General features: G+C 33.6%; 2 protein-coding genes across 2 annotated transcripts; both read left to right on the top strand.

Moving 5' to 3' along the window:
- Window positions 1–10295: 10295 nt before the first annotated feature.
- Window positions 10296–10954, top strand: LOC114740949 (P34 probable thiol protease-like). Its single transcript, XM_028929210.1, has 3 exons — window positions 10296–10355; window positions 10471–10614; window positions 10739–10954. Exons 1-3 carry the CDS (start codon window positions 10296–10298, stop codon window positions 10952–10954), a joined length of 420 nt encoding a protein of 139 aa, XP_028785043.1.
- Window positions 10955–23245: 12291 nt separating this feature from the next.
- On the top strand, window positions 23246–24765 carry LOC114740968 (zingipain-2-like). The gene is made up of 4 exons (XM_028929226.1): window positions 23246–23763; window positions 23853–24082; window positions 24181–24321; window positions 24401–24765. The coding sequence occupies exons 1-4, from the start codon at window positions 23280–23282 to the stop codon at window positions 24671–24673; spliced, it is 1128 nt and encodes a 375-aa protein (XP_028785059.1). The 5' UTR covers window positions 23246–23279; the 3' UTR covers window positions 24674–24765.
- The last annotated feature ends 221 nt before the right edge of the window (window positions 24766–24986 follow it).

Here is a 24986-nt window from a genome sequence, read left to right on the forward strand (position 1 = left end):
TCTCCCTCTCATTTCTCTTTCTTTCAACAATTTAATTGTTCTCTCTCATACTCTCTCTCCTTATTAATGAGGGTATTTTTGGAAAAAAAATTATATTTTTTACACATTGATTGTTCTTAACTACTTTTAACTGCTTTTTTGATCAACGTAATTCAGTTATTCGTCTCTTATAATAAGGAACGGAGGGAGTAGCATTTATTAAGAGAATCTAAATCCCATAAACCTAAAAACTGACGGGTGGACTGTTCGCTGGTTTAGGACTTGTAAGTGGACAATCTTAAAAAGTAAAAATATAATGCATGTGGCAAAATACTTAATTGTTAATATCCCATGAGTAAAAATTAATTATTTTTCAGGGTCCACCAATTTCTTGGAATATCCATTCTACCCTGGATTCAGAGATTGAGTACACTGGATATGTAATTTATCTAACGTTTGAGAACCTAGCTATAAGATGTTGGATATAATACATATGAACGTTTTATATATATTTGTTGTACGCGTTCAATCAATATACGGATGTTCGGTTTTTTATTTCTTTGTATTAATTAAACTCAATTTGCATTTAATAGTGTCAACTATGACTAGGGGACTCTGTGTGTGTGTGTGTGTGAAACAATGCTATGCAAGAATCACAATCCAGATGCTTGATAACTTAATTGGTCATTGATTTTGGTATCTTTTATATAGGTTTTGTCAACTTAATTGGTCCCTTTTTGCCTTAATTGAGTGTTCATTGATTTAATTTGTTTTATTTTGAATTATTATTTTATAGGGGCAAAATTGTTATATTTTGGTTTAATTGTAACTAATTGATTTTTGAGGACAATTAATGCTACCTTATCCTTAAATTTTGCTTGCAGGTTCTTGGAAGATTTAAAAAAAAAAAGAAAAAGAAAAAGAAAAGAAAAATAAATTTAAAAAAAAAAAAGAAAAAAAATAACAACGTTTTGCTCCACCCTAATAATTCCATTCATCATCATCAGCTGGAAGGGGAGAGGGCGAGAACGAGCTGGGGCGGCTGAAAAACACAAGGGACCAGAGCTAATACGCAACAGAGCAGAGACCCACGAGCTGGAGGCGGTGAACCATGAGGAGAGGAGCTCAATTTGTCTCTATTAAGCTCCTTCTCCGTTGAACCTTCCTGGTGGCAGGGGGCGTGTGACGGAGACAAACACAGCAACACAAGGACCAGCACGGACGGTGGCAGAGAGGAGAGAGTGAGGACTGGAGGTGTTCGACAGCGTGAGCTCAACGGAAGTCACTGTGTTCTTCAATCCCATTCGTCTGACTCCATTTATTTACTTCCATCAATTCGAAATCATCCATCTCTTCTTCCTTCAACCCAATCCATATACACCATCACCATCATCATCTCCTCCATGGTAGACCGTAATAGAGTTCTGAATATGGCATTTTTTATGGCAAACCGTGGCTAGCTTCATAATTCTCTAATTCAACAATAATGGCAAGAGCTCGGATCATCAAAGGGGAGTTTTAGTTGCTTTAATTTCTTACTCAATAATTGTTTAACAATTCCTAAGTCTTAGGATAGTTTTTCTGATTGTTGAGATAATTGTATTGCTTAATCTAGTTATATTTAGAGATTATTGTGACTGAATTATTGCTTAGCATTTGACATTGGGCTGTTTATAACTTTCATTTCAATTATAATGTTGTGGTTATGACATTTGTATTAATTTTGGAGTTAATATATTGTGATTTTCTGAGGTGGTTTGGAATCTTGGATCATATTGTCTCTTGCTAGCTTTAATTCTGTTGTTTTGGATTTAAGAGTTCTAATTAGGCATTGGTTTTTAGCATCCTTAATTCCTTTTTATTATTCTGGTTGCAGTTAGTAAGTTGGGATTTTAGGAAAATATTTTGTGGCAATTCGAGGTGGCTTGGTTGTTGGATTAAAAGCTTAATTATAATTCTAAATTCATTATTTTAACTCCTGTATCTTTTGGAGGATTGTCTGCGTTGTTGAATTGGAGGATTAATTATTATCATTGTTACTTGTGTGTCTCGTTTTCATTTCTTTAATCTTCATTCATTTTAATCATTTTTATATAAAAACAAAAAAAAAGTATTTTAATTTCAATTTAATTCAAGGTGTTTACTTAGCAATTATCAAATTAAAAATCCTTTTTATAGTTTAGGTTACTTGCATTTATTTACTAGGATTTAATTTTATTATCGGCTCCTCAAAGTGAATACGACCCGGATTGTGCACTATATTGCATTAATTCGGTTAATTTTTGGAGTAACCCCAAAGCGACAAATTAAGGCCAAGTTAACTTCAGTGTGTGTGTGTGTGAAACAATGCTATGCAAGAATCACAATCCAGATGCTTGATAACTGTCTCCTTCTAGTGCACAATGAGTTCACTGGCTATTAAATTGTTTCTCTTTCTCTTTCTCTGCTATTCTCTTATTTGTCTCTCTTTTGGTGTTCCTAATGATTATTCCATTCTGAACCAAGATCTTGACAAATTCAATTCTGAAAAAGAAGTCTTCCACCTATTCCAAATGTGGAAGGAGGAGACTGAACGAGAATACCGAACCCTAGAAGAGGAGGTGATGAGATTTCATATTTTCAAAAGCAATTTGAAAAATATCAACGAGGAAAATGCAAAAAGAAAGTCACCCTACGAGTATCGTCTAGGTTTGAACAAATTTTCAGATATGAGCTATGAAGAATTCAGTAAAACCTACTTACATGAGACAGTGACAAACTCAATTATTTTTATATATTTTACTATCTTTTATATGAGTTTTGTCAGCTTAATTGGTCCCTTTTTGCCTTAATTGATTTAATTTATTTTATTTCGAATTATTATTTTATAAGGGCAAAATTGTCATATTTTGGTTTAATTGTGATTAATTGATTTTTGAGGACAATTAATGCTACCTTATTTTTGAATTTTGTTTCAGGGTTTTTGAAAGATTTAAAAATAAAAAAATAAAAAAAAATAAAAAAGAAAAAAAATATAATTCAAAAAATAAATATATAATATAATAAAAAGAGGGAGCAAAACGTTGTGTTTTGCTCCCCCAACCTAATATACTATAATTCAATCATCTTCTTCAGCGGAGGAGGGGAGACACGCAAGGGAGGCGCACGAAACGCAACAGAGCACGGACGGCGGCAGAGAGGAGAGAGTGAGGACTGGAGGTGTTCGACGGCGTGAGCTCAACAGAAGTCACTGTGTTCTTCAATCCCATTCCTTGGACGAGACAGAGCTGGAGGGCGGAGCTAGACGGCGCAGGGAACCTGGAAAAACAGAGCAAGACGCGAGACGGAGAGAGAGCTGGACGGGAGCAGAAGGGCGAACCAGGCGGCGAGACCGTTGACCGCAATCTCTCCATTCATCTTCTCTACGTCTTCTCACTGGTGGCAGAGAGAAGACGGCGAGAGTGACAGAGACGGAGAGGACACAAGCGGCGCTGAAAACAGAGCTGAGGTGCGGCGGACTGAACGAGCAGACACGAGCTGGAGCGACCTCATCACCTTCCTCTGTCTTCTCCGTGAGTTATTCTCGGCGTCAACAGAACCAGTGAGACCAGCGACGGCGATCATCTTTTCCCTCTCCGTGTTGCGACAGAATCAGAGGACCAAAGGAAGCTCGACGGCGTCATCTCCTCCATGGAAGCTTGCAATAGAGAATTGCTGGTGGCAGCGAATTTGATGGCAAACCGTGGCTAATTCATGATCCTTCAATTCAACAATAATGGCAGGAGCTTGGATCTTTAAGGGGGAGTTTTAGTTGCTTTAATTTCCTACTCAATAATTGTTTAACAATTCCTAGGTCTTAGGATAGTTTTTCTGATTATTGGGATAATTGTATTGCTTAATCTGTTTATTATTTGGGGATTATTGTGACTGAATTATTGCTTAGTATTTGACATTGGGCTGTTTATAGTTTTGATCTCAATTATAATGTTGTGGTTATGACATTTGTATTGATTTTGGAATTAATATATTGTGGTTTTCTAAGGTGGCTTAGAATTTTGGATCATATAGTCTCTTGCTAGCTTTAATTCTGTTATTTTGGATTTAAGAGTTCTAATTAAGCATTGGTTTTTAGCATCCTTAATCCCATTTTACTATTCTGGTTGCAGTTAGTAAGTTGGGATTTTAGGAAAATATTTTGTGGCAACTCGAGGTGGCTCGGTTGTTGGATCAAAAGCTTAATTATAATTCTTAATTCATTGTTTTTAACTCCCACATCTTTTAGAGTGATGATTGCCTGCGTTGTTGAATTGGAGGATTGATTTTTATCAGTGTTATTTGTGTGTCTCATTTTCATTTCTTTAATCTCCATTCATTTTAATCACTTTTATATAAAAACAAAAAAAAAGTATTTTAATTTCAATTTAATTCGTAGTATTTAATTAACAGCTTTTCAAAATCAAAAATCTCTTTTTATAGTTTAGGTTACTTGCATTCATTTACTAGGGTTTAATTTCGTTTTCGGCTCCTCAAAGTGAAACGACCCGAGTTGTGCACTATATTGCATTAATTCGGTTAATTTTTGAAGTAACCCCAAAGCGACAATTAAGGGAAGTTCAACTTCAAGTGGCGCCATTGCCGGGGAGCCAAGAAATTGGTTCCCTAGTAATTAAGTGTCAAGTAGCCTTGATTGGGGTTCATTTGTTGAGCTTTTTTAGTTTTCATTTTTGTTAGTTTTTTTTTAGTAGTTTGCATTTGTTTTTTGTTTTTTGTTTTTCATGGCTTGGTTTAATAGCAATCATGATCTACTCTCACATTCTCAATTTTTTACAGGAAATAGTACGTGGAATGAAGCACCTTCTAATTCAACATATTCTCAAGAGATTGAAGAGTTGTTACAACAGTTGGACTCCTTCCAAGCTCAGCTAGAGTCTCAAACACCTAATCACATCTATGCTCATGACACCTCTTGGATGAACCATCCTCTACATCAATCACCTAACCTATCACTCCCACCTCACCAACCATACTCTAATTATATATCTCCACCGTATGCACACCACCAAGAACCACCTCCTTTTCCATATGAATACCACCACCAACCCTTGTCCCAATCCATATACCAACCCCTTCCCCAATCTTATGAACATGAATTCAGTGAACCTGACCCATTTCTCACTATTCCTAAGAATGAACAGATACAATTTTTAAGAGAAGCTTACGACCGCTTAAATTCATATTACCATGGATTACTTGAAGAGGTAGAAATATCTGGAATTTCTAAGGAATCAGAGGAAGAGTTAGAAGAATGTCAAAGTGCATTGAGAAAGTTCTTGAGTGATATAGCGCAAATCGAATCTGGGATGGGGAAGGATGAATCAAAGTATCCAAATTCACTTATGCAAGAGACTGAGATGAAGCAAGAACATCCACAAACTCACAAGGACTCGTGCCTTACATCAGGTAATATTGCTCCTCTTCTTGAGGAGATTGACCCTTGTGCTATAACTACTATTCCTGTTGAAGCTTTTGATAATATGAGTGATATTGAGGTGGATGAAGAAATTGTCTGTGAATCCCCTCATATTTTTGAACATGCTAATACTCATGTTGTTGCTCTTAGTGGTAGTGATTTGGATGAAGATGTTGTTTTGTGTGATGATTCACATGCCAACCATGTTTCTCTTCCTAGTGTTGAAAGTGTTGTTATTGATAAGTATGAGAACATTAAGGTTGCTAAATCTTGTTTGAGTGCAATTATTGATGACAAATGTGAGAATGATCATTGCCTTGAGAACCAATTGCATGATAATTCCTTTGAGTTAGTGGCTTTTAGTGTTGTTGAGAAAGACTCTGAAATTTTGAATGACAAAATTATGCATGTAGATGAGTCTTTTCAACAAGTTTTGTCTTGTGATTTGTCTCCTGATTTAGTTAGCTGTGTCAATAGTAGTATTCTGCATGAATCTTCTTCTGCTTTCATGTTTTTACCTCCCAACTCTTGTGAATGTGATAGTGATGTGCTGTACTCCAATAACTGTCAGTTGGATTCTTCAGTTTCCACGTCACATGAACCTAAGTGTTTCAAAACTTTAAATGATTGTTTGACTCCTACTGATGGGAGTATCATTGACTTTCTTGGATGCTGTAGCTATTTGAAGAGTCTAAATCATAAAATGTCTTTACTTTATTTGAAATATCTCGAGGTCTACATTGTTAGATCTGGTGCTGCTGCTGGCTTGTTTTCTGTGCAGGCACATAATTGGAAGGGATCTCCTCAACACCAAACTCCACCATATGCTCTTGGACCTCTTTCAATTGACCCTGAGCCACCACCAAGAAAGTGCAATCATCAAGAGCAATTCTTTTTGCTAAGTTTCATGTTTCTCATTATTGATGAGAATTTCTCTTTTAAGAGTCTAAGGCGCTTTAAGCACAAGGTTGTCTCTTTCCTCACTTATTTTCTCTTAACTTTGCATCGATTAATTGTGCTTAACTGAATTATTGAAGAGGATAAGTGTGGGGGAGCTATTCTAGTAGAAAAGTAACCTTGTTTTTGTTTACTCCCTTATTGATCCTCTTTTTCTCTTGTCATTACCTTGTCCTTGGATTTTGCATTGAGGACAATGCAAAATTTAAGTGTGGGGGAGGGATTATTGTTGAGTTGTTGAGCTGTTTTGAAAACAAAAAAATTTGCCTTTGGAATTGATTATGTTTCCTAAGTATTGCTGCTATAATTGCTCTCTTCTCTACCTTATTGGTTGATTTCTGAATTGCATCGCATGATTGGAGAGTAATTCTTGCTTAGGAATTTTTGCTGGTGGTTTCTATGTCCTCTTGCTTTCATTCGCCTCAGTGTTCTGCACTGCTGTATGGGCGAGTTGCTGTTCTCTCTGTTGTTAACTTGACTTTTGTAATCCTTGGGCATCTCTTTTAAAATCCTTTTGCACAATGCTTGTGAATGTTGTACGGCTGAGTTTGATTGCATTTGATTTGAGTGGTTTTTGTTCTTAGTTGATTAGTATAGTAGAATGCCTTTGGTGCAGTGTTATTAATCTTCTTTCATAGCTTGATCCATAAGGAAGAAACATCTTGGAGAAAGCCTTGATGGAAGGATTTTTGAGCCATGTATTCTTTCTCATCTTGTGTGATTTTCACCTAGTTTTGGTTAACCTCTAGAACTTGTCTAGATTCTTTTTCAAAGCTGCATTAATACTTGGGTTTGTGAAGATGATAGGGGCATTCATTTCTAAACCCTTACCCAAACACAAACCACTTCATTTAACCTTTGTTCACCCCTTTGAGCCTTCACTTTCATTCTATTCATTGCTTTTTAGCAAATGTTTTGCATGAGTTACATTTGGTTTTTCATTTTGAAAAGTACATCACTAATGTCTATATCTTTGCCTTCTTGGGTTTGGATGCCAAACAAAAAAAAAGCAAAAAAAAAAAGAGACAGAAAAAGGCAAGAAAGAGAAGAAAATGTTTAGAAAAAGCCAAAGAAAGAAAGTTATAAAAAAAAAAGAGAGAAAATAAGTTGCAACAAAAGAATAAATTTGAAATAAGGCATTCCATGGTGGTTTGAAGAGCAATGATTTCTGTCTCAAAAGGTTAAAATCTGCACATTGGTGTTGTTTCATGATTGTACTTTAGCTCACTTTGAGTTGATTATTTACTACTCATGCATTTCACTTGTTAGTCCATTTCATTCACTTGGCCATAGTTTCCAACATTACAACCCTTTAAGTCCCCTTGATCATGAGTCTAAGGTATGTTAGTGGTGGAGATATTAGAATTTCTACAAGCTTATGGTAGGTACTAATCTAGGTGGATTGAGTGAAATTTTTCCCATTTGAGAGATGAGTGAAACACTTGTACCATATGTGAGCTCCATTATGTTTCTCTTCTTTTATCCTGCTATGTTTCTTATGTTAATTTCTTTGCACTGAAGTATTCTATGATTGCTGATTGATTAGGAATAAAGGTTACTTGAGTTAATTGCACATTCATACTTAGTTAGTTTTATGTTTACTTGCATTGAGTGTCTCTATTGGATTCTTTTTTAATGTTGTTTTGCTCAGGAGTGCAAAAGGCTAAGTGTGGGGGAGTTGACAAACTCAATTATTTTTATATATTTTACTATCTTTTATATGAGTTTTGTCAGCTTAATTGGTCCCTTTTTGCCTTAATTGATTTAATTTATTTTATTTCGAATTATTATTTTATAAGGGCAAAATTGTCATATTTTGGTTTAATTGTGATTAATTGATTTTTGAGGACAATTAATGCTACCTTATTTTTGAATTTTGTTTCAGGGTTTTTGAAAGATTTAAAATAAAAAATAAAAAAAAATAAAAAAGAAAAAAATATAATTCAAAAATAAATATATAATATAATAAAAAGAGGGAGCAAAACGTTGTGTTTTGCTCCCCCAACCTAATATACTATAATTCAATCATCTTCTTCAGCGGAGGAGGGGAGACACGCAAGGGAGGCGCACGAAACGCAACAGAGCACGGACGGCGGCAGAGAGGAGAGAGTGAGGACTGGAGGTGTTCGACGGCGTGAGCTCAACAGAAGTCACTGTGTTCTTCAATCCCATTCCTTGGACGAGACAGAGCTGGAGGGCGGAGCTAGACGGCGCAGGGAACCTGGAAAAAGAGCAAGACGCGAGACGGAGAGAGAGCTGGACGGGAGCAGAAGGGCGAACCAGGCGGCGAGACCGTTGACCGCAATCTCTCCATTCATCTTCTCTACGTCTTCTCACTGGTGGCAGAGAGAAGACGGCGAGAGTGACAGAGACGGAGAGGACACAAGCGGCGCTGAAAACAGAGCTGAGGTGCGGCGGACTGAACGAGCAGACACGAGCTGGAGCGACCTCATCACCTTCCTCTGTCTTCTCCGTGAGTTATTCTCGGCGTCAACAGAACCAGTGAGACCAGCGACGGCGATCATCTTTTCCCTCTCCGTGTTGCGACAGAATCAGAGGACCAAAGGAAGCTCGACGGCGTCATCTCCTCCATGGAAGCTTGCAATAGAGAATTGCTGGTGGCAGCGAATTTGATGGCAAACCGTGGCTAATTCATGATCCTTCAATTCAACAATAATGGCAGGAGCTTGGATCTTTAAGGGGGAGTTTTAGTTGCTTTAATTTCCTACTCAATAATTGTTTAACAATTCCTAGGTCTTAGGATAGTTTTTCTGATTATTGGGATAATTGTATTGCTTAATCTGTTTATTATTTGGGGATTATTGTGACTGAATTATTGCTTAGTATTTGACATTGGGCTGTTTATAGTTTTGATCTCAATTATAATGTTGTGGTTATGACATTTGTATTGATTTTGGAATTAATATATTGTGGTTTTCTAAGGTGGCTTAGAATTTTGGATCATATAGTCTCTTGCTAGCTTTAATTCTGTTATTTTGGATTTAAGAGTTCTAATTAAGCATTGGTTTTTAGCATCCTTAATCCCATTTTACTATTCTGGTTGCAGTTAGTAAGTTGGGATTTTAGGAAAATATTTTGTGGCAACTCGAGGTGGCTCGGTTGTTGGATCAAAAGCTTAATTATAATTCTTAATTCATTGTTTTTAACTCCCACATCTTTTAGAGTGATGATTGCCTGCGTTGTTGAATTGGAGGATTGATTTTTATCAGTGTTATTTGTGTGTCTCATTTTCATTTCTTTAATCTCCATTCATTTTAATCACTTTTATATAAAAACAAAAAAAAAAGTATTTTAATTTCAATTTAATTCGTAGTATTTAATTAACAGCTTTTCAAAATCAAAAATCTCTTTTTATAGTTTAGGTTACTTGCATTCATTTACTAGGGTTTAATTTCGTTTTCGGCTCCTCAAAGTGAAACGACCCGAGTTGTGCACTATATTGCATTAATTCGGTTAATTTTTGGAGTAACCCCAAAGCGACAATTAAGGGAAGTTCAACTTCAGACAGAAGAACTCATAATGGGAAGCAACAACGGTAAAACGGTATTGAATGATGCAGCTTTTCCAAATGCACCTTCTTCTTAGGATTCGAGGACCAAAGGGGCTGTAACTTATGTCAAAGACCAAGGCAAATGTGATAACTATAAATTTACTTTTTTTTTTTGTTATAAACTAATCATAAGAAAAGTATAGTAGCAAAATCAAGTCCATTTTTATAGGTAGTTGTTGGGCATTCTCTGCAACTGGAGTCTTAGAAGGAATAAATAAAATAGTTAAGTAATGGCTTCCAGTTCTTTCTGAACAACTCATATCTTGCGATAAGAATAACAAAGGCTGTGATGGAGGATGGTACGGCAATGCATTTCAATACGTCATCAACAATCGTGGTATGGCCTCAGAAAGGAATTACCCATATAAAGCTAAAGATAGGGCTTGCAATTCCACACTTGTTAGTGTTTATTAACTGGTGCCTAGCTTTGTGTCTACTAATTGGCTAGTTTAAGTACATGTATCTTTTCTAATTCTAGTTTTATGCTAGTGATTTTTATTTCATTTTGATGCAGGAACAGAAGAAATTTGCTACTATTGACAGTTATAGTTATTGGTATCACACACCTATATCCGAAAGTTTTCTCCGTTGTCTTGTTTTTAAGCAACCTATTAGTGTTTCCCTATATGCAAGCCCGCATTTTAAGTCTTACAAGGGTGTAAGTCAAATTTTCATTATCATCCAACAAGACACATTTGAAAAGTAATTAATAGAAATTTTCATTATCATCCAACAAGACACATTTGAAAAGTAATTAATAGTTGCTTTCTTAACTTTGGCAGGGAATCTTTAATGGGAACGATTGCTCAAGCATCGGTTCCTGTGAACACAATCATGCTGTATTAATTGTAGGATATGGTTCAACCAGTGATGATCAAGACTATTGGATTGTCAAGAACTCATGGGGACCCTCTTGGGGACAAGGTGGCTACATCTTCATCAAAAGAAACACCGGTGCTGCTCACGGAGTATGTAACATAAATTGTTCTGGTGCATAACCAATCAAAGGGAATAAAGAAACACCAGTTTTGAAGCTTGCTGCTTCTATGCGAACATGCCCTCTCATAATAATAAATAAATCTGAGCAATATATATCCGTGCGAAATGCACCAGTCTGTTGTACTATGCATGTATTGGGCATAAATAAATGGCAAACGATTTGCTATGAATAAAGCTTATGTATGTTTGATGAAGAATGAAAGATCTATATGTGTACTTCATTGATCTCCCATCCATGCTGCCTTGGGGGTCAAATTAATTCTAAACTAGAAGTGTAACTAATCTAAGCTGATCTCTAAACGGAGCCTATTATCTAAGTTCCTAGATAAATAAAATATCAATAGCAATTTAACAATTGAGCGGGTATGGGTGGTTTTATCCAGAAAACTTGACTGTTGAATTTCAAAATGACAAATAGATGATTTTAACCAATTTTGAAGTACAAACCATTATAAGTGCAGTCAAAATCATTATAAGGATAGTCAATATGACCTATTTATCTTTTTAAGATTTAACAAGTATTTTTCTGTCATTTTTCTTTTATCTAATTGAATTAAACCTTGTTTACTTCAAGGTATTAATGAATGAATGCAATGGAGTAAGTGATGTCTGATGCGATGAGATGAGCATTTCCTTGATGAATGAATCATTCCAAGTCCCAATTAGATTGAACTCGTCATCTCTTTATTATGTGTTAATTCGCATAATGACCCTCCAAGTGAATGACAATAACCCTAAACAATGCCTAACCACCTAGATATTGGTACACTTTGTTAAATAATCTAGGGTTAAAGTGCATTCAACACCCTGAAGTATCTTCTTAGGCGCATCTAGCACCTCAAAATATTTTGTAGTGCATTCGATACTCTAAAATATTTTCTAGGTGCATCCAACACTCTGAAGTTCTTTTTTTTTTTTTTTGCCTTGGTATTGGATGCACCAAAAATATTTTTGGGTGCTAGGAGCACTAAGAAAAAAATACTTTAAAGTGCTGAATGCACTAAAAAATACTTCGCCATGCCAAACGCTAGGGTTGGTAATATGAGTTGAGCCAAACTTGCCAAGAAGTAGGTTGGATTGATGAAAATCAGGCTCATTTTAAAATGAATCTTTTGAATCTATAACCACCAAGATCAAACCCACGGCAGGCTAACCTGTAAGGTTGGCGAGCCAACACGTTTTATTTTATTTTAAATTTTTCCCTCCCGTCAAATATAATTATGTTTACTCCTTTGATCCTTTATCTCATTCTTATTATTTAAAATTACCATAATGCAATATATCTTTCACTTTGTATTATAAATTTTATTTGTGGCAAAGTTCATTAAAATGGTTCTACTTATCAAACCCAACCAAATAATTTCATATCTTCGTATCATTCTTTGAACTATATTAACATTGAATGGTGGCTCATGGTTGAGCACTTAATAGTGATTTGTAACGTTGTGTTTGTATTATTATCGATCTAGATTTGTTATGTTTTAATTTGGGATGTATGTTTAATCATTTAGGATAAACTATCATATATGCTTAATATTTTGGAATGTTTGGAACCTTAGATTTCATATTTTATTTATGATAATTTCTATTTGTATATTTTATTTTAGGTGTTTAAGAATTAGAATAGACTTTATTAAAAGAAAACAAAAGGCACCCAAAAAAAAATGGCGAGTTGGTGAGCCCAACCCACAAACTCATCCTGGTGGGCTGGGTTGGTAAAATATCATCCCACTAGAAGTTGGTCCTTTTAGGACCAACTGATCGGTCCTTGAGCCCGCCACAGGCCAACCTATAACCAGCAGGTTGGCCTGTATTACCAGTTTTATTGGATGCACCTAAAAAAATACTTCAAAATATTGGACACACCACAAAATACTTTACGGTACTAGATATAACATCCAAAATATTTATTTTGGGATTCAAGTTTTATTAAAAGGAGATTAATTAATAGTACTTAAATTTAATCTTATTGCCTAAATTATAAATACTAATTTGGATGAAAAGTATATATAATTTTAAAAAAATAATAATAGTTTTAAAAAAATTATTATTAGACAAATAAAAATAAAAATAATATATGTGTGTGTGTGTATATATAAAGAGGCAAGCAGGTGAAGGGGGGTAAATCCCCTCGTGGGCCGTGGCCCTTACAAAAATTTTATTAAAAAAAACATTTCAATGGCGGGGTCACGTGTACCCCACTCTCAAACCTTTTTTCCCCTCCCCTTTCTTGCTTCGCCTTCGTGTTCCTCTGGTCCGTCTTTTAGCAAGCTGTAGGAGCAAGTTTGAGAGAGGGTGAGAGGAAAGGAAAAAAAGGAGTCTTATTTTGGTCTTATATAAGATTTTTAGGTAATCCATTTTTATTCTACTTTTTCTATTTAGCTTCTTCTTTTTGTTTTTGTAAGTTTATGACAGAAAATAAAATTTATCAGGGCTTGATAGATTTTTTCAATCTTTGGGGCTTCTAAGTTATTATCATGATATTAATGGAGCTTTATAGGGTTAGAATAGGAGTTTTATGACCTAGATTTTTTATTTAGATGGTTGATTTGAGGAAATATAAGTTAGGGTTTGCTTGAAAAATTGTTAATTGTGATAATAGTGATATTAATTTTGAATTTGATCTCTTAGTTTAGTTCATTGGAGGTTATATTGGAGATCCAATGCTTGAGTTTTGAGGACTTTGTTAGAATATGAATGTTGAGAATTTTTGGAGGAACTTTAACTAGTGGAAGTTGAGTGTTTTGAACAAATTGGGAAAAATATTATAATTTATTGATTCTAATGAATGGGGAGTGATTGGATTATTGGAAGGAGTTATCCTTATTGATAATTTTAATAAGTAAAATAGAGTTGATAAGTTTTAGGAATGGATTGGAAGAATAGATGAATTTTTATCTTTTTCCTAAAGAATATTTTTTTTAAGTGAGCCAATTATGGGGATCTAACTAATAAACTATGTAATGTTATATTAATTAGTTTTTTTTAGTAATACATGTTTATAAATTTATTATTGTAGAGTGACCTTGGTTTGGGCTCTTGAGTCTTGAATCTTCTTATTTTAGTTCTTATGTCAAGAATTTAAAGTAACTACTTTCTAATTTATCTTGTATGTTTGCTGATGTGATTATAAGCATATGGTGATATTATAAATATTATCATTATATGTTAGTGTTTTATGTATAACAAAAAGTGTGGAATAAAAATATGAAATTTATGTTTTGATAAATTTGTTAGTTAAGCGTACATGAATTGTTTGATCTCGAGATTATATTGTTGATGTTGAACAAAATTAAGTATTGAATTTGGAAATAATTTATGGACATTGAATTGTATGAAATTGAACTGTTGAAATGCTTATGGAACTGTATCAAGTTGTGATGGAGTATGATTGTAGGAGGCTTAGTTGTTTCGTACCACATGGTATAGCCGCCACTTGGCAACCAATGGCTGGCTTTAACATTCTTAGGGTCCTTGGTATCACCCTTTCTTTGGCCGGGTCAAGAGTCAACCCAAGAAACATGACACCTTTTCATATTTCAAAGAAAGAGGACCCACAATCCGATATGAGCTCTGTAACTTTTGGGTGAGTTACACTTTATTATTGGAGAGTGACAAACTCAATTATTTTTATATATTTTGGTATCTTTTATATGGGTTTTGTCAACTTAATTGGTCCCTTTTTGCCTTAATTGATTGTTCTTTGATTTATTTTATTTTATTTTGAATTATTATTTTATAGGGGCAAAATTGTCATATTTTGATTTAATTGTGACTAATTGATTTTTGAGGACAATCAATGCTACCTTATTTTTGAATTTTGTTTGCAGGTTTTTAGAAGATTTAAAAATAAAAATAAATAAATTAAGAAAAAGAAAAAAATAATAAAATAATAAAAGGGGGGAGCAAAACGCTGCGTTTTGCTCCCACCCCTAATATACTATAATTCAACAGGGGACCGGAGACACACGCTGAACACACACACGAAACAGGGGAAGCGGCACCAGCGAAAAAAACGAAGAGGCCGAACGGAAACGCACGCACACACGCGAGGCGGCTGGAGAAGGAGATACCTGACGCTGAACACGCTAGAGGAGGAGATGAAACCCACGAGCAGCACAAGGACCAGCGACGGCGATCATCTTCTCCTTGTCGCCCAGATTGCGTTCTGTCTTCTTCCATGGGTGACTGCAAAATTCTGAATATGACATTTTTTATGGCAAACCGAGGCTAGAATCTATAATTCTCTAATTCAACAATAATGGCAGGAGCTTGGATCATCAAAGGGGAGTTTTAGTTGCTTTAATTTCCTACTCAATAATTGTTTAACAATTCCTAGGTCTTAGGATAGTTTTTTCTAATTGTTGGGATAATTGTATTGCTTAATCTGATTATATTTGGGGATTATTGTGACTGGATTATTGTTTAGCATTTGACATTGGGCTGTTTATAGCTTTGATTTCAATTATGATGTTGTGGTTATGACATTTATATTGATTTTGAAGTTAATATATTGTGATTTTCTAAGGTGGCTTAGAATTTTGGATCATATAGTCTCTTGCTAGCTTTAATTCTATTATTTTGGATTTAAGAGTTCTAATTAAGCATTGGTTTTTAGCATCCTTAATCCCATTTTACTATTCTGGTTGCAGTTAGTAAGTTGGGATTTTAGGAAAATATTTTGTGGCAACTCGAGGTGGCTCGGTTGTTGGATCAAAAGCTTAATTATAATTCTTAATTCATTGTTTTTAACTCCCACATCTTTTAGAGTGATGATTGCCTGCGTTGTTGAATTGGAGGATTAATTTTTATCAGTGTTATTTGTGTGTCTCATTTTCATTTCTTTAATCTCCATTCATTTTAATCACTTTTATATAAAAACAAAAAAAAAGTATTTTAATTTCAATTTGATTCCTAGTATTTAATTAACAGCTTTTCAAAATCAAAAATCTCTTTTTATAGTTTAGGTTACTTGCATTCATTTACTAGGATTTAATTTCGTTTTCGGCTCCTCAAAGTGAAACGACCCGAGTTTTGCACTATATTGCATTAATTCGATTAATTTTTGGAGTAACCCCAAAGCGACAATTAAGGGCAGTTAAACTTCAGAGAGCTTAGTACAGTCTTGTTAAAGTGACAAATCCTATTATATGTGAGTAGCCCATGGGTTCTATCAGAGGTTACAAGGAGGTTATAAAGATGGTTGATGGAGTTTTGTGCATACAAGTTACGTTTTGAATTATTATATATTGTTTTCTGTAAAGGTGTTTACACTATATATTATTTGAAAATGTACTTTGCCTACTTAACTATCTTGTAATCACTCCATGTATATTTGTTGAATTAGAATTTTAGTCACTGGGTCAATTTGATTCATCCCTTGATTATTTAATAAAGATAGTCTTGTTAACTATCTCCTTGAGTTTCATGATGGATTTGATATATACGTGAAAAATCAAGTATTGATTATTTCTTGTTATATTAACTATATTTGTTATTATGGAATAGTGGCTATTACTCTATTATAGATATGAATTGTTAATGACTATTGTAGATTTCTATTTGATTAGTTTTGTTTTTCATATCATGGTTGACTTTTCGACATTATTAACGAGGTCTTTTATATAACTATGGTTGTTTTTAATTATATGATTTATTCTCTCTACCAAAGTTATTACCTAAATGTTTTTGGTAAATCTTTTCTATTTTATTAATCTTTAAAGAATTAATTATTGTGTTGAAAATAAGTAATTATGCACTTGTTACGGGGATTGTTACACTAGATGCACATGAAAAAATACTTTAGGGTATTAGATGCACCTTAATCCAATAATCTATATTCATTGTTTAGATTAGGGGTTTCACTATAACCCTAAATATAATAGTTCAATCTATCTCCTTTCCAAATTTATAACATTAAACCCAAAGTATTCATATTGATTGCATATGTCAAGGAGACTCTCAATCAAAAAGTAATTTCATTGCACATAATTAAAGAGGATAGTTTAAAGAAATCAATATACATTTGTTATACACTGCTTACTGACTTAATTAATTTCCTAAGTAGTATTTTCTAAAATTTTATTCTCTTATAATTAGTCCTTGATAACCCATGTGTGCCACTTATACTTGTGCATATCTATAATTTAATTTATCAAATTATGAAGTGAAAAGCCCCAAAAGTAAATTTTAGTTTAAAAAATTAAAATCAAATGGGAGTGAAAAATAGAGCACACTATATCCTTGTAAAATTGAACTATCTAAGTTTATTTTCATGCTGTATAGTAATTTGATGTTTTATTTTTATATATAAATATTATTATACTTATTAGACTAACAGTCATAAGGCTAGGAAAATAATAGGCATAAAATTATGTGGACTAGGCTTCTCTCCCCTTTTTTCCGTTCCTCGCTGTTGTCCCCTGGCCGCTGCCCTCTTCTTTTTTTTCTTTTTTAAAATTTTCTTTCTTTCTCAACTCTCCGCCAAGCCTTGCCACGTTGCCTCTTCCTCCCTCTTTCTCTTTTACTTAAACACCTCATCCATGACTATCCTCCACGGACAAAATAACAAAACCCACAAAAAAAAAAAAGGAAAAGAAACGGTTGGTACACATGCATATCTTTATTTCTATTATCTTGATATAATTGATTTTATTGTTAACTCTTTTCCTCAATCATAAATATCCTATAATCATGATCTATTAATTATGACTAATGTAAATATGGATTATACAATATATAAGTTGCCAAAAAAATACCAAATGTAAAAAATATTACTACTTTAAGTCCTTGTTAATAATATGTATTAAAATAAAGATTCCTTAACATGTATAATTGTAATAGGAATTGTTTAGAAAAAAAATGAATAAATACAGGTGACAAAATAAATTAGTGTCTTAGATTTAGTATCAAATTAAATCTCTAACTAACTCTTATATTTAGAATCAAAAGTAGTATTATGTTTATCTTAATCTAGACCATCCAAAGTCTTGGATGATCCAAATTCAATTTAACCTTTTTATAATTTTAAATAACCCAAAGTTGTCCATATTATGATTGTACATGTTAAAAGGTTTTCATTCTAATATACATGATTAATAAGGATATTTTAGGACACACAACATTTATTTGTTATAAAAAAACTAACTTAACTAATTCTAACAAAAAATTAACTTAATTAACTTTCTTAATATTTATAAACTAGTTTCTTAGTTTTTATATTAAAAATCAGAGGCAGTAATATTTGGTATTTTTTTGGCAACTTATATGTTGTATAATCCACCTTGACATTAGTCATAATTAACAGATTATGAGTATAGGAACTGATATTTATGGTTGAGGAAAACTCACAAGAGTTAACAATAAAATCAATTTTTGGTCGAAAAAATAATTTCTTTAATCTTTTTTGGGATTTTGTTATATCGTCCTTGGAGCGTAGATGAGGTGTTTAAGGAGAATGAATGAGCGAGGAAGAAGCAGCGCGGCAAGGTTTAGTGGAGATTTGAAAAAGAAAAAAAATAAAAAATAAAATAAAAGCAGGCAGCGGAGGGCAAAAATAAATAAATAAATAAATAGTAGCCTGGCCCAAATTATGTACGTAATTGGGGTAACAACAACTGTATATAAAATAATAAATTCTCCAATGTGTGTACGAAAATCATCATATTGAGATGGAATCTATTTTCATCTATCTATATAGTCTCTCCCATCTAAATATAAGACCCATTTTCATATAAACTAAATTTTTACACACACATGTATATATCATACTTCATAAAATCATATCTAAAAACTTATTTTAAAGTATGTTGTAATACAATAACAATATGTATGATAATAAAGTAATATAATGTTTCATTGTTGTAGTTGGTCTTTATTTTGATTTTTTTACTTATAGTTTCAAATTATAAATTTTAGTTCCCAATTCTATCAGTAAAAAACAATAATTCTTATATTTTAATTAAAATTTAGATTATTTTATTTATTGAGAGACTAAAAATATATTATTTGAATTTATAAATATTAAAATCAAGATAAAAGCGGTATAAACTATAATGATCAAACACTATAGTAACCCAATAATAAATATGTCTTTACATAAACCAATACATACAAGATAAAATAGCATATAACACTTGCATATTATTTTTTTAATGCATTTAGTATTCCAATATTATTTTTTAATTATATTTAGTATTTTAATTTTATTTATAATTCATGGTACTGGATACATTATAAATAAAATTAAGATATCAAAACATATATAAAATATTAGATGAACCGAAAATATAATTAATGTGTTAGATGAAAGGATGTTATTTTACTTTTTAGATATAGAGCATGTGATGGAATGTGTTTTTTGTACATAATAACCGTTTGTGCGCGTGACACTTTCATTCACTGTCCTGTCCCTATCTGCTTTATCGGATGGGTGGTCGCTCGGCGTGTGGTTGTGGAGAGCTTAAAATCACTCATTTGAGTATCTGGTCCCCACTTTTGATCGTGGGACCCACGTCTTCTATCATGTTTGATGTTTCCTGGGGGGCCGCGTTGCCATAATTAATAACTCTATATATAACAATTCTTTTTTATAATTTTAACATTTTGAAAAAATGCGGGAAGATCATGATTTAAACCACTTAATATAAAGAGGTGTTGGAAATAATATTGGTGAAGTGACGAAAGTCTATATTGAAATGTTATAAATGTCATTAGTAATGAGTAAATGATTTATGACAAGGGCATGTTACTTGTGTTTTTCTAAATGTTGAATTTGTAAATTGTAAATGACATTGATAAAGTTGTTAAACTCATTACAAGGGTCATATTACAATGAAAGGGATTTAATTACTTTAAAGTCTGTTAAGAAATAAATACTAAGTAATGATAAGTTTTAAATTAGGAAATAATAACAGTTTTGGGTTGATCATTTGTTATTATGACGTTTTGATAATTAAAATTTTTTTTATATAACCTCTTAGTGATTGTCCCTATTATAATTTAACAACATCGTAAATTTTTATTTTAGTCATACGTATTTATTTGAAATTTCGAATTTTGAGATATTCTATTCTTTTTTTTTATTCTGGTTTTTGAAATTCAAAAAGTATTTATTTTTTAAAGTTTTTGCTAATGAACATCATGTACGGAAACCATTTTATAAGATGTGATAGAAAGGAATCTTTGTCATTTTATATATAATGGAGCGCCATCCTTGTTTTTTTATATATAATTGTTTGGACACATGGCCCATTCAATTATTACATTTATTTATTTATTTTATTTAGGTCGCCACTGTATGGGCTGTCGTGGTCGCTGCATGGAAAAGCTTGGCGTCCCCCTTGTCGCTAATCTCCTTCCCACTCCCTATTCCTGGATTTGTCGGCTTCCAATTTTTTTCTAACTTTTGTTCTCTTCTATGAGGAGACCAAGATCAGTCACCAGTCTCCCTCATTCCCCGTGCTCCACTTATTTTATTATCTCGTAAAAGTGGCGCAGAGATATCCTGGGTTTTTCCAAAGATTGTTAGTCCCATTTGTTACGAAATATTAAAAATAATGGGCAAGGATTGAGATTAAAATTAAAAAAAATTTGTTAAAAGAATGTTTAGTATGAGTGATTACTTGTTACTTAGAATTGGACAAATTCATATATATAGGATTGAGAAATATTATGAAAGAGATGGTATTTTCTAAATACTCTAATAGTTTTTATCAATTCTAATCCAAATTCTTATTCCTCATCTTTAACGACGTACTAAACGGGACCATTTGTTCTAGTGGCACAAGATATTTTAGGGGGATTTTAATTGGGATGATGATAAACGATTTAGAACTTATTTGAATTTTGGCAATATTTTCATCACAGAAGATAAAATAATATCAAATTGATATCATAACAATCAATTTATGAAAAAAAAAAGTTATATATTAACTTATAAAAACAAAATAGTAAAATTTAAATTTCCTAATTTAATTTAGCTGGTCCAAAAAATGTTTGAACCTTCTTGCTGAGTCCTTTTTTTTTTTTTGGGAAAAAAATGTCACAAAATTGTTTCATTAAATTGGTAAAATAGAAGGCCATGACGCCGGCTAAGGCACTGATGACTGGTGTTTCCGTGAGGCATGATTGAGGGGGGAAGAAGGGAACCTCTCCACTTTCATTGTGATTAACTTCCTCTACCTTTTTTCGTAATTCTCATCGTTAGATTAGCTTTCAACAATTTATATTTAAGAAAAACTGAGGTCAAATTACTTATGTCCTTTATGTCAAGTTCTTCAATTACATATGGCCATGTGCTATCTTTTGTTTCGTGTGATTTATAATTAAATGCTATTAAATATTGATATTTCAAAAATAGGATACATGGTTATTGTCCTGTATTTAATATCTTATAAAACTATTATTTTAATATCAACTACCAAAAAAGTATATACATAAATTTAAATTATTAAAATTTGATTTAAATAGTTCACATATGTATATTTTTATTAAAATATTTTATATATCATTTTTATTTTTTATAAGATATTAAATTTTAACAATTCAAAGTTAATTTAATAGCAAGGATAAAGGAGGGGAAGAAAGTGGACAATAAGTGAATGGGACAAATTCTTTTCCTGAGATGTAAACCATGCATCTCCTTATCATTTTTGCGTAGGACATCTTATCATTTTTTTTAAAAGGAAAAAAAAAAAAGCTAGTAACAAGATGTCCTTTATGATTTTGTTGATTCGGATTCGTGTGACACTTTGTTTAGGATTAAAAATCCAATATAATATCACGAGATCAGACAACGCACATGTTATCTTTCTTTTCTTTTTGAATAAAAGTTACTAGATACAACTCAAAACAAAGACAACATCAAAAAGAACAAGTAAAACCTAATCACCTTCATCACCCTCTGCCTCTCGGTAGGGAGGAGGAGGTTGATCAAGGATCCAAAAAGATGTATCAAGACTATGTGAGAGTTTAGCTAAATAGTCAGTTAAGTGGTTTTCATCCCTATACACACGACAAACATTAATCTTCTAATCTCTATTAAGGAGTAGTCTAGCATCATCAATGATATCCTTGAAAGAGTGTTAGCCATCACTTCCCCTATTGAGTAGGATGATAGCATCTAAGCTGTCAGAGTGAAGTGAGATTTCGTTGAAATTCCTGCTCCAGCACATATTAAGGCCGTGAATGATCCCAATCATCTCTACAATCGTAGAAGGCACGTTTGCAACTAAACCCAACAATCCAATTTCTTGCGTCATCCTGTATCACTCCACCGCAACCGCTTCTTCCATCCTGCAGCACTGAGCCACCTATTGCCAGTTTTATCGTCCCTTCGGCATGGCCACTGTTTGGTTCCTCAAGTGTCTCATGGAACCTATAAAACCTGTAGTGTTTCACTAGGTCTTAATCTAGGCATGCTCTGAAGAAGCTTGAAAATCCATTGTGAGGATCATTTGTGCTAGGCGTGCTAAAGAGACGATTGCATTTAACCACCCATATGTCCCAGCAGATATAACCAAAAAGGGTAGCCCAAGGTGTGCTAAAGAGATGATTACATGTTATCTTTTCTTATCTCACTATACATATTTGTCATTTTATTCAAATCACTATACTATTTGTAAGCATAACGAAAAATTACGAATATACTCCCTCCAATTCTTTTGGGCCGGCCATATTTTTGTTTACAAATCTTCAGATTGGTCCTGACACACACACACACACACACACATGTAATTTAATTTTAAACACATTTGAGAGGCTGCAATCTTCATCATTTTCAACGGGTGAAAGCAAAAGAAGCTTGGCGTTATGGAAATTATTGTGGAAGTGGGGACACTATACCTATCGCATTTGCAGAATCTGCCAAAATCACTCACGTTTCACATTTAATTTCCCCATTCTTAATTACTTTCCCCCCTCAATCAATCATGCAGTACTCCTCTGATTTTTAATATAAAACCTAATTAACTAATTTGAGTAGATTAAGGATGTTAGTTAAATTATTTCATATGATAGTCTAAAACACCTTAAGCATATTCCTTACTTCCCTCCTTTCTTCTCCTACTCAATTATTATTGAGGGAATATCAATAGGGTTAATTTGGAAAAAAATGATAAAGATAGGAAATAGGTCTTACGTAAAGGAGCAACATTAACTTTTTAATTACGTTCTGCATTAAGAATTAGATGAATATTTAATAAAAGTGAGCTGTGATGAAGGGACTGTACGTAGCTGCCTCTATATATATGGAACAATAATGCTATGCAAGAACCATGCACAATCCAAACGCTTGGCTCAATATCTATCACCTTCTAGTGCACAATGAGTTTGCTTGCTACTAAAATCTTCCTCCTTTTCCTGGTTTGGTATGCTTCCATTTCTCTTACCTTTTCTTCCAGTGTGCCGGATGAGTATTCCCTTTCGAACCTGGATCTAGACAATCTCGTTTCTGACACACAAGTGTTCCATCTATTCCAAATCTGGAGGAAGGAGACAGGACGAGAATACCAAAATTTGGGAGAGGAGGCAATAAGATTTGAAATCTTCAAAAGCAATTTGAAGGAAATCAGAGAGAAAAATGCAGAAAGGAAGTCAGCCAGTGACTACAGCTTGGGTTTGAACGAATTCTCAGATATGACGTACGAAGAGTTCAGCAAAATGTACTTGCATGAGACAGAGGAACCCATGATGGAAATCAACAATAGCGAAATGATATTGAACGACGCATCATGTCCAGATGCACCCTCTTCCTGGGATTGGAGGACCAAAGGAGCTGTAACTCGTGTTAAAAACCAAGGCAGATGTGGTAAGTTCAAATTTGCTTCGTTCTTCTGTTATAATCTAATTGCAGCATATAATAGGAGCATATAATAGCAAATCATATTCGTGTTGTAGGTTCTTGTTGGGCATTCTGTGCGACCGGAGCTATGGAAGGTATAAATCAGATAGTCACTCAACAGCTTGTAGCACTTTCTGAACAACAACTCGTATCTTGCTCCGGAAGTGGAGGCTGCAAGGGAGGGTCGACCTTCAATGCATTTAAATATGTCATCAAGCATGGTGGTATTGCCTCAGAAAAAGTTTACCCATATACAGCTAACGCTAGTGCTTGCAATTCTGCAGCGGTTAGTGTTTAGACCTGTGTGAACTAATTGGGTAGTTTAAATATATGTAATTTTTTTAATTATGGTCTTACTCTTATTCTTATTCTGCCTTGATGCAGGCTGCAAACACAATTGCTACTATCGATGGCTATCATGATTGGTCGAAACCTATATCTGAAAGTTCCCTCCGTTGTTATGTTTACAAGCAACCTGTTAGTGTTTACATATATGGAAGCCGGGATTTTTTGCGCTACAAAAGTGTAAGTCATATTTTCATTACCTCATCATCATATCTCTAGCATCCAACAAAACACATTTGAAAAGTAATTGCTGTGACAGGGAATCTTTAATGGAGACGATTGCTCAAGCATCAGTTCATCATGCAAAATCAATCATGCTGTATTAATCGTAGGATATGGTTCAACCAGTGATGGTCAAGATTACTGGATTGTTAAAAACTCATGGGGAACCAGCTGGGGACAAAGTGGTTACATGCTCGTCAAAAGAAACACCGGTACTACTCGGGGAGTATGTAACATAAACTGTTATGGCGGATACCCAACCAAGGGGAAGAAAGAAGAACCTGCCTTGAAGCTTGCCACTTCCATGTGAATCAAGCCCTCCAGGAACAATATATAACGCCAGGCAATATAAAGCTGTGTGAAGGACGCCAGTTAGGTGTTGTACCATGCTTGTATTGCGTATAAATAAACGGCAAATGATTTGCCGTGGAATGAATAAGCCTGGCGGCGATATATAGCTATGTGTACCGTGGAATAAAGCTTATGTATAATTAAGAATGAAAGCTCTCCCTCTATATATATTTACTTCTCCTTCTTCTGATCTTCATATTGATTTAGAGCTCGCTGATAAAACATGAAGGTAAGTAAGTAATCTGTTGTGAAAACTTGATGTTGTTTTTACG

The sequence above is a fragment of the Neltuma alba genome, unplaced genomic scaffold (assembly GCF_004799145.2).
Source record: "Neltuma alba isolate B1F8T4 unplaced genomic scaffold, ASM479914v2 tig00000578_pilon, whole genome shotgun sequence".
Lineage (NCBI taxonomy): Eukaryota > Viridiplantae > Streptophyta > Magnoliopsida > Fabales > Fabaceae > Neltuma > Neltuma alba.

Coding starts and splice junctions, on each gene's coding strand:
- LOC114740968 (XM_028929226.1), top strand. CDS start 23,280: ATGAGTTTGCTTGCTACTAAAATCTTCCTCCTTTTCCTGGTTTGGTAT. Junction 24,083..24,180: donor GTGCTTGCAATTCTGCAGCG/GTTAGTGTTTAG, acceptor GCCTTGATGCAG/GCTGCAAACACAATTGCTAC. Junction 24,322..24,400: donor ATTTTTTGCGCTACAAAAGT/GTAAGTCATATT, acceptor TTGCTGTGACAG/GGAATCTTTAATGGAGACGA.
- LOC114740949 (XM_028929210.1), top strand. CDS start 10,296: ATGGCCTCAGAAAGGAATTACCCATATAAAGCTAAAGATAGGGCTTGC. Junction 10,356..10,470: donor GGGCTTGCAATTCCACACTT/GTTAGTGTTTAT, acceptor ATTTTGATGCAG/GAACAGAAGAAATTTGCTAC. Junction 10,615..10,738: donor ATTTTAAGTCTTACAAGGGT/GTAAGTCAAATT, acceptor TAACTTTGGCAG/GGAATCTTTAATGGGAACGA.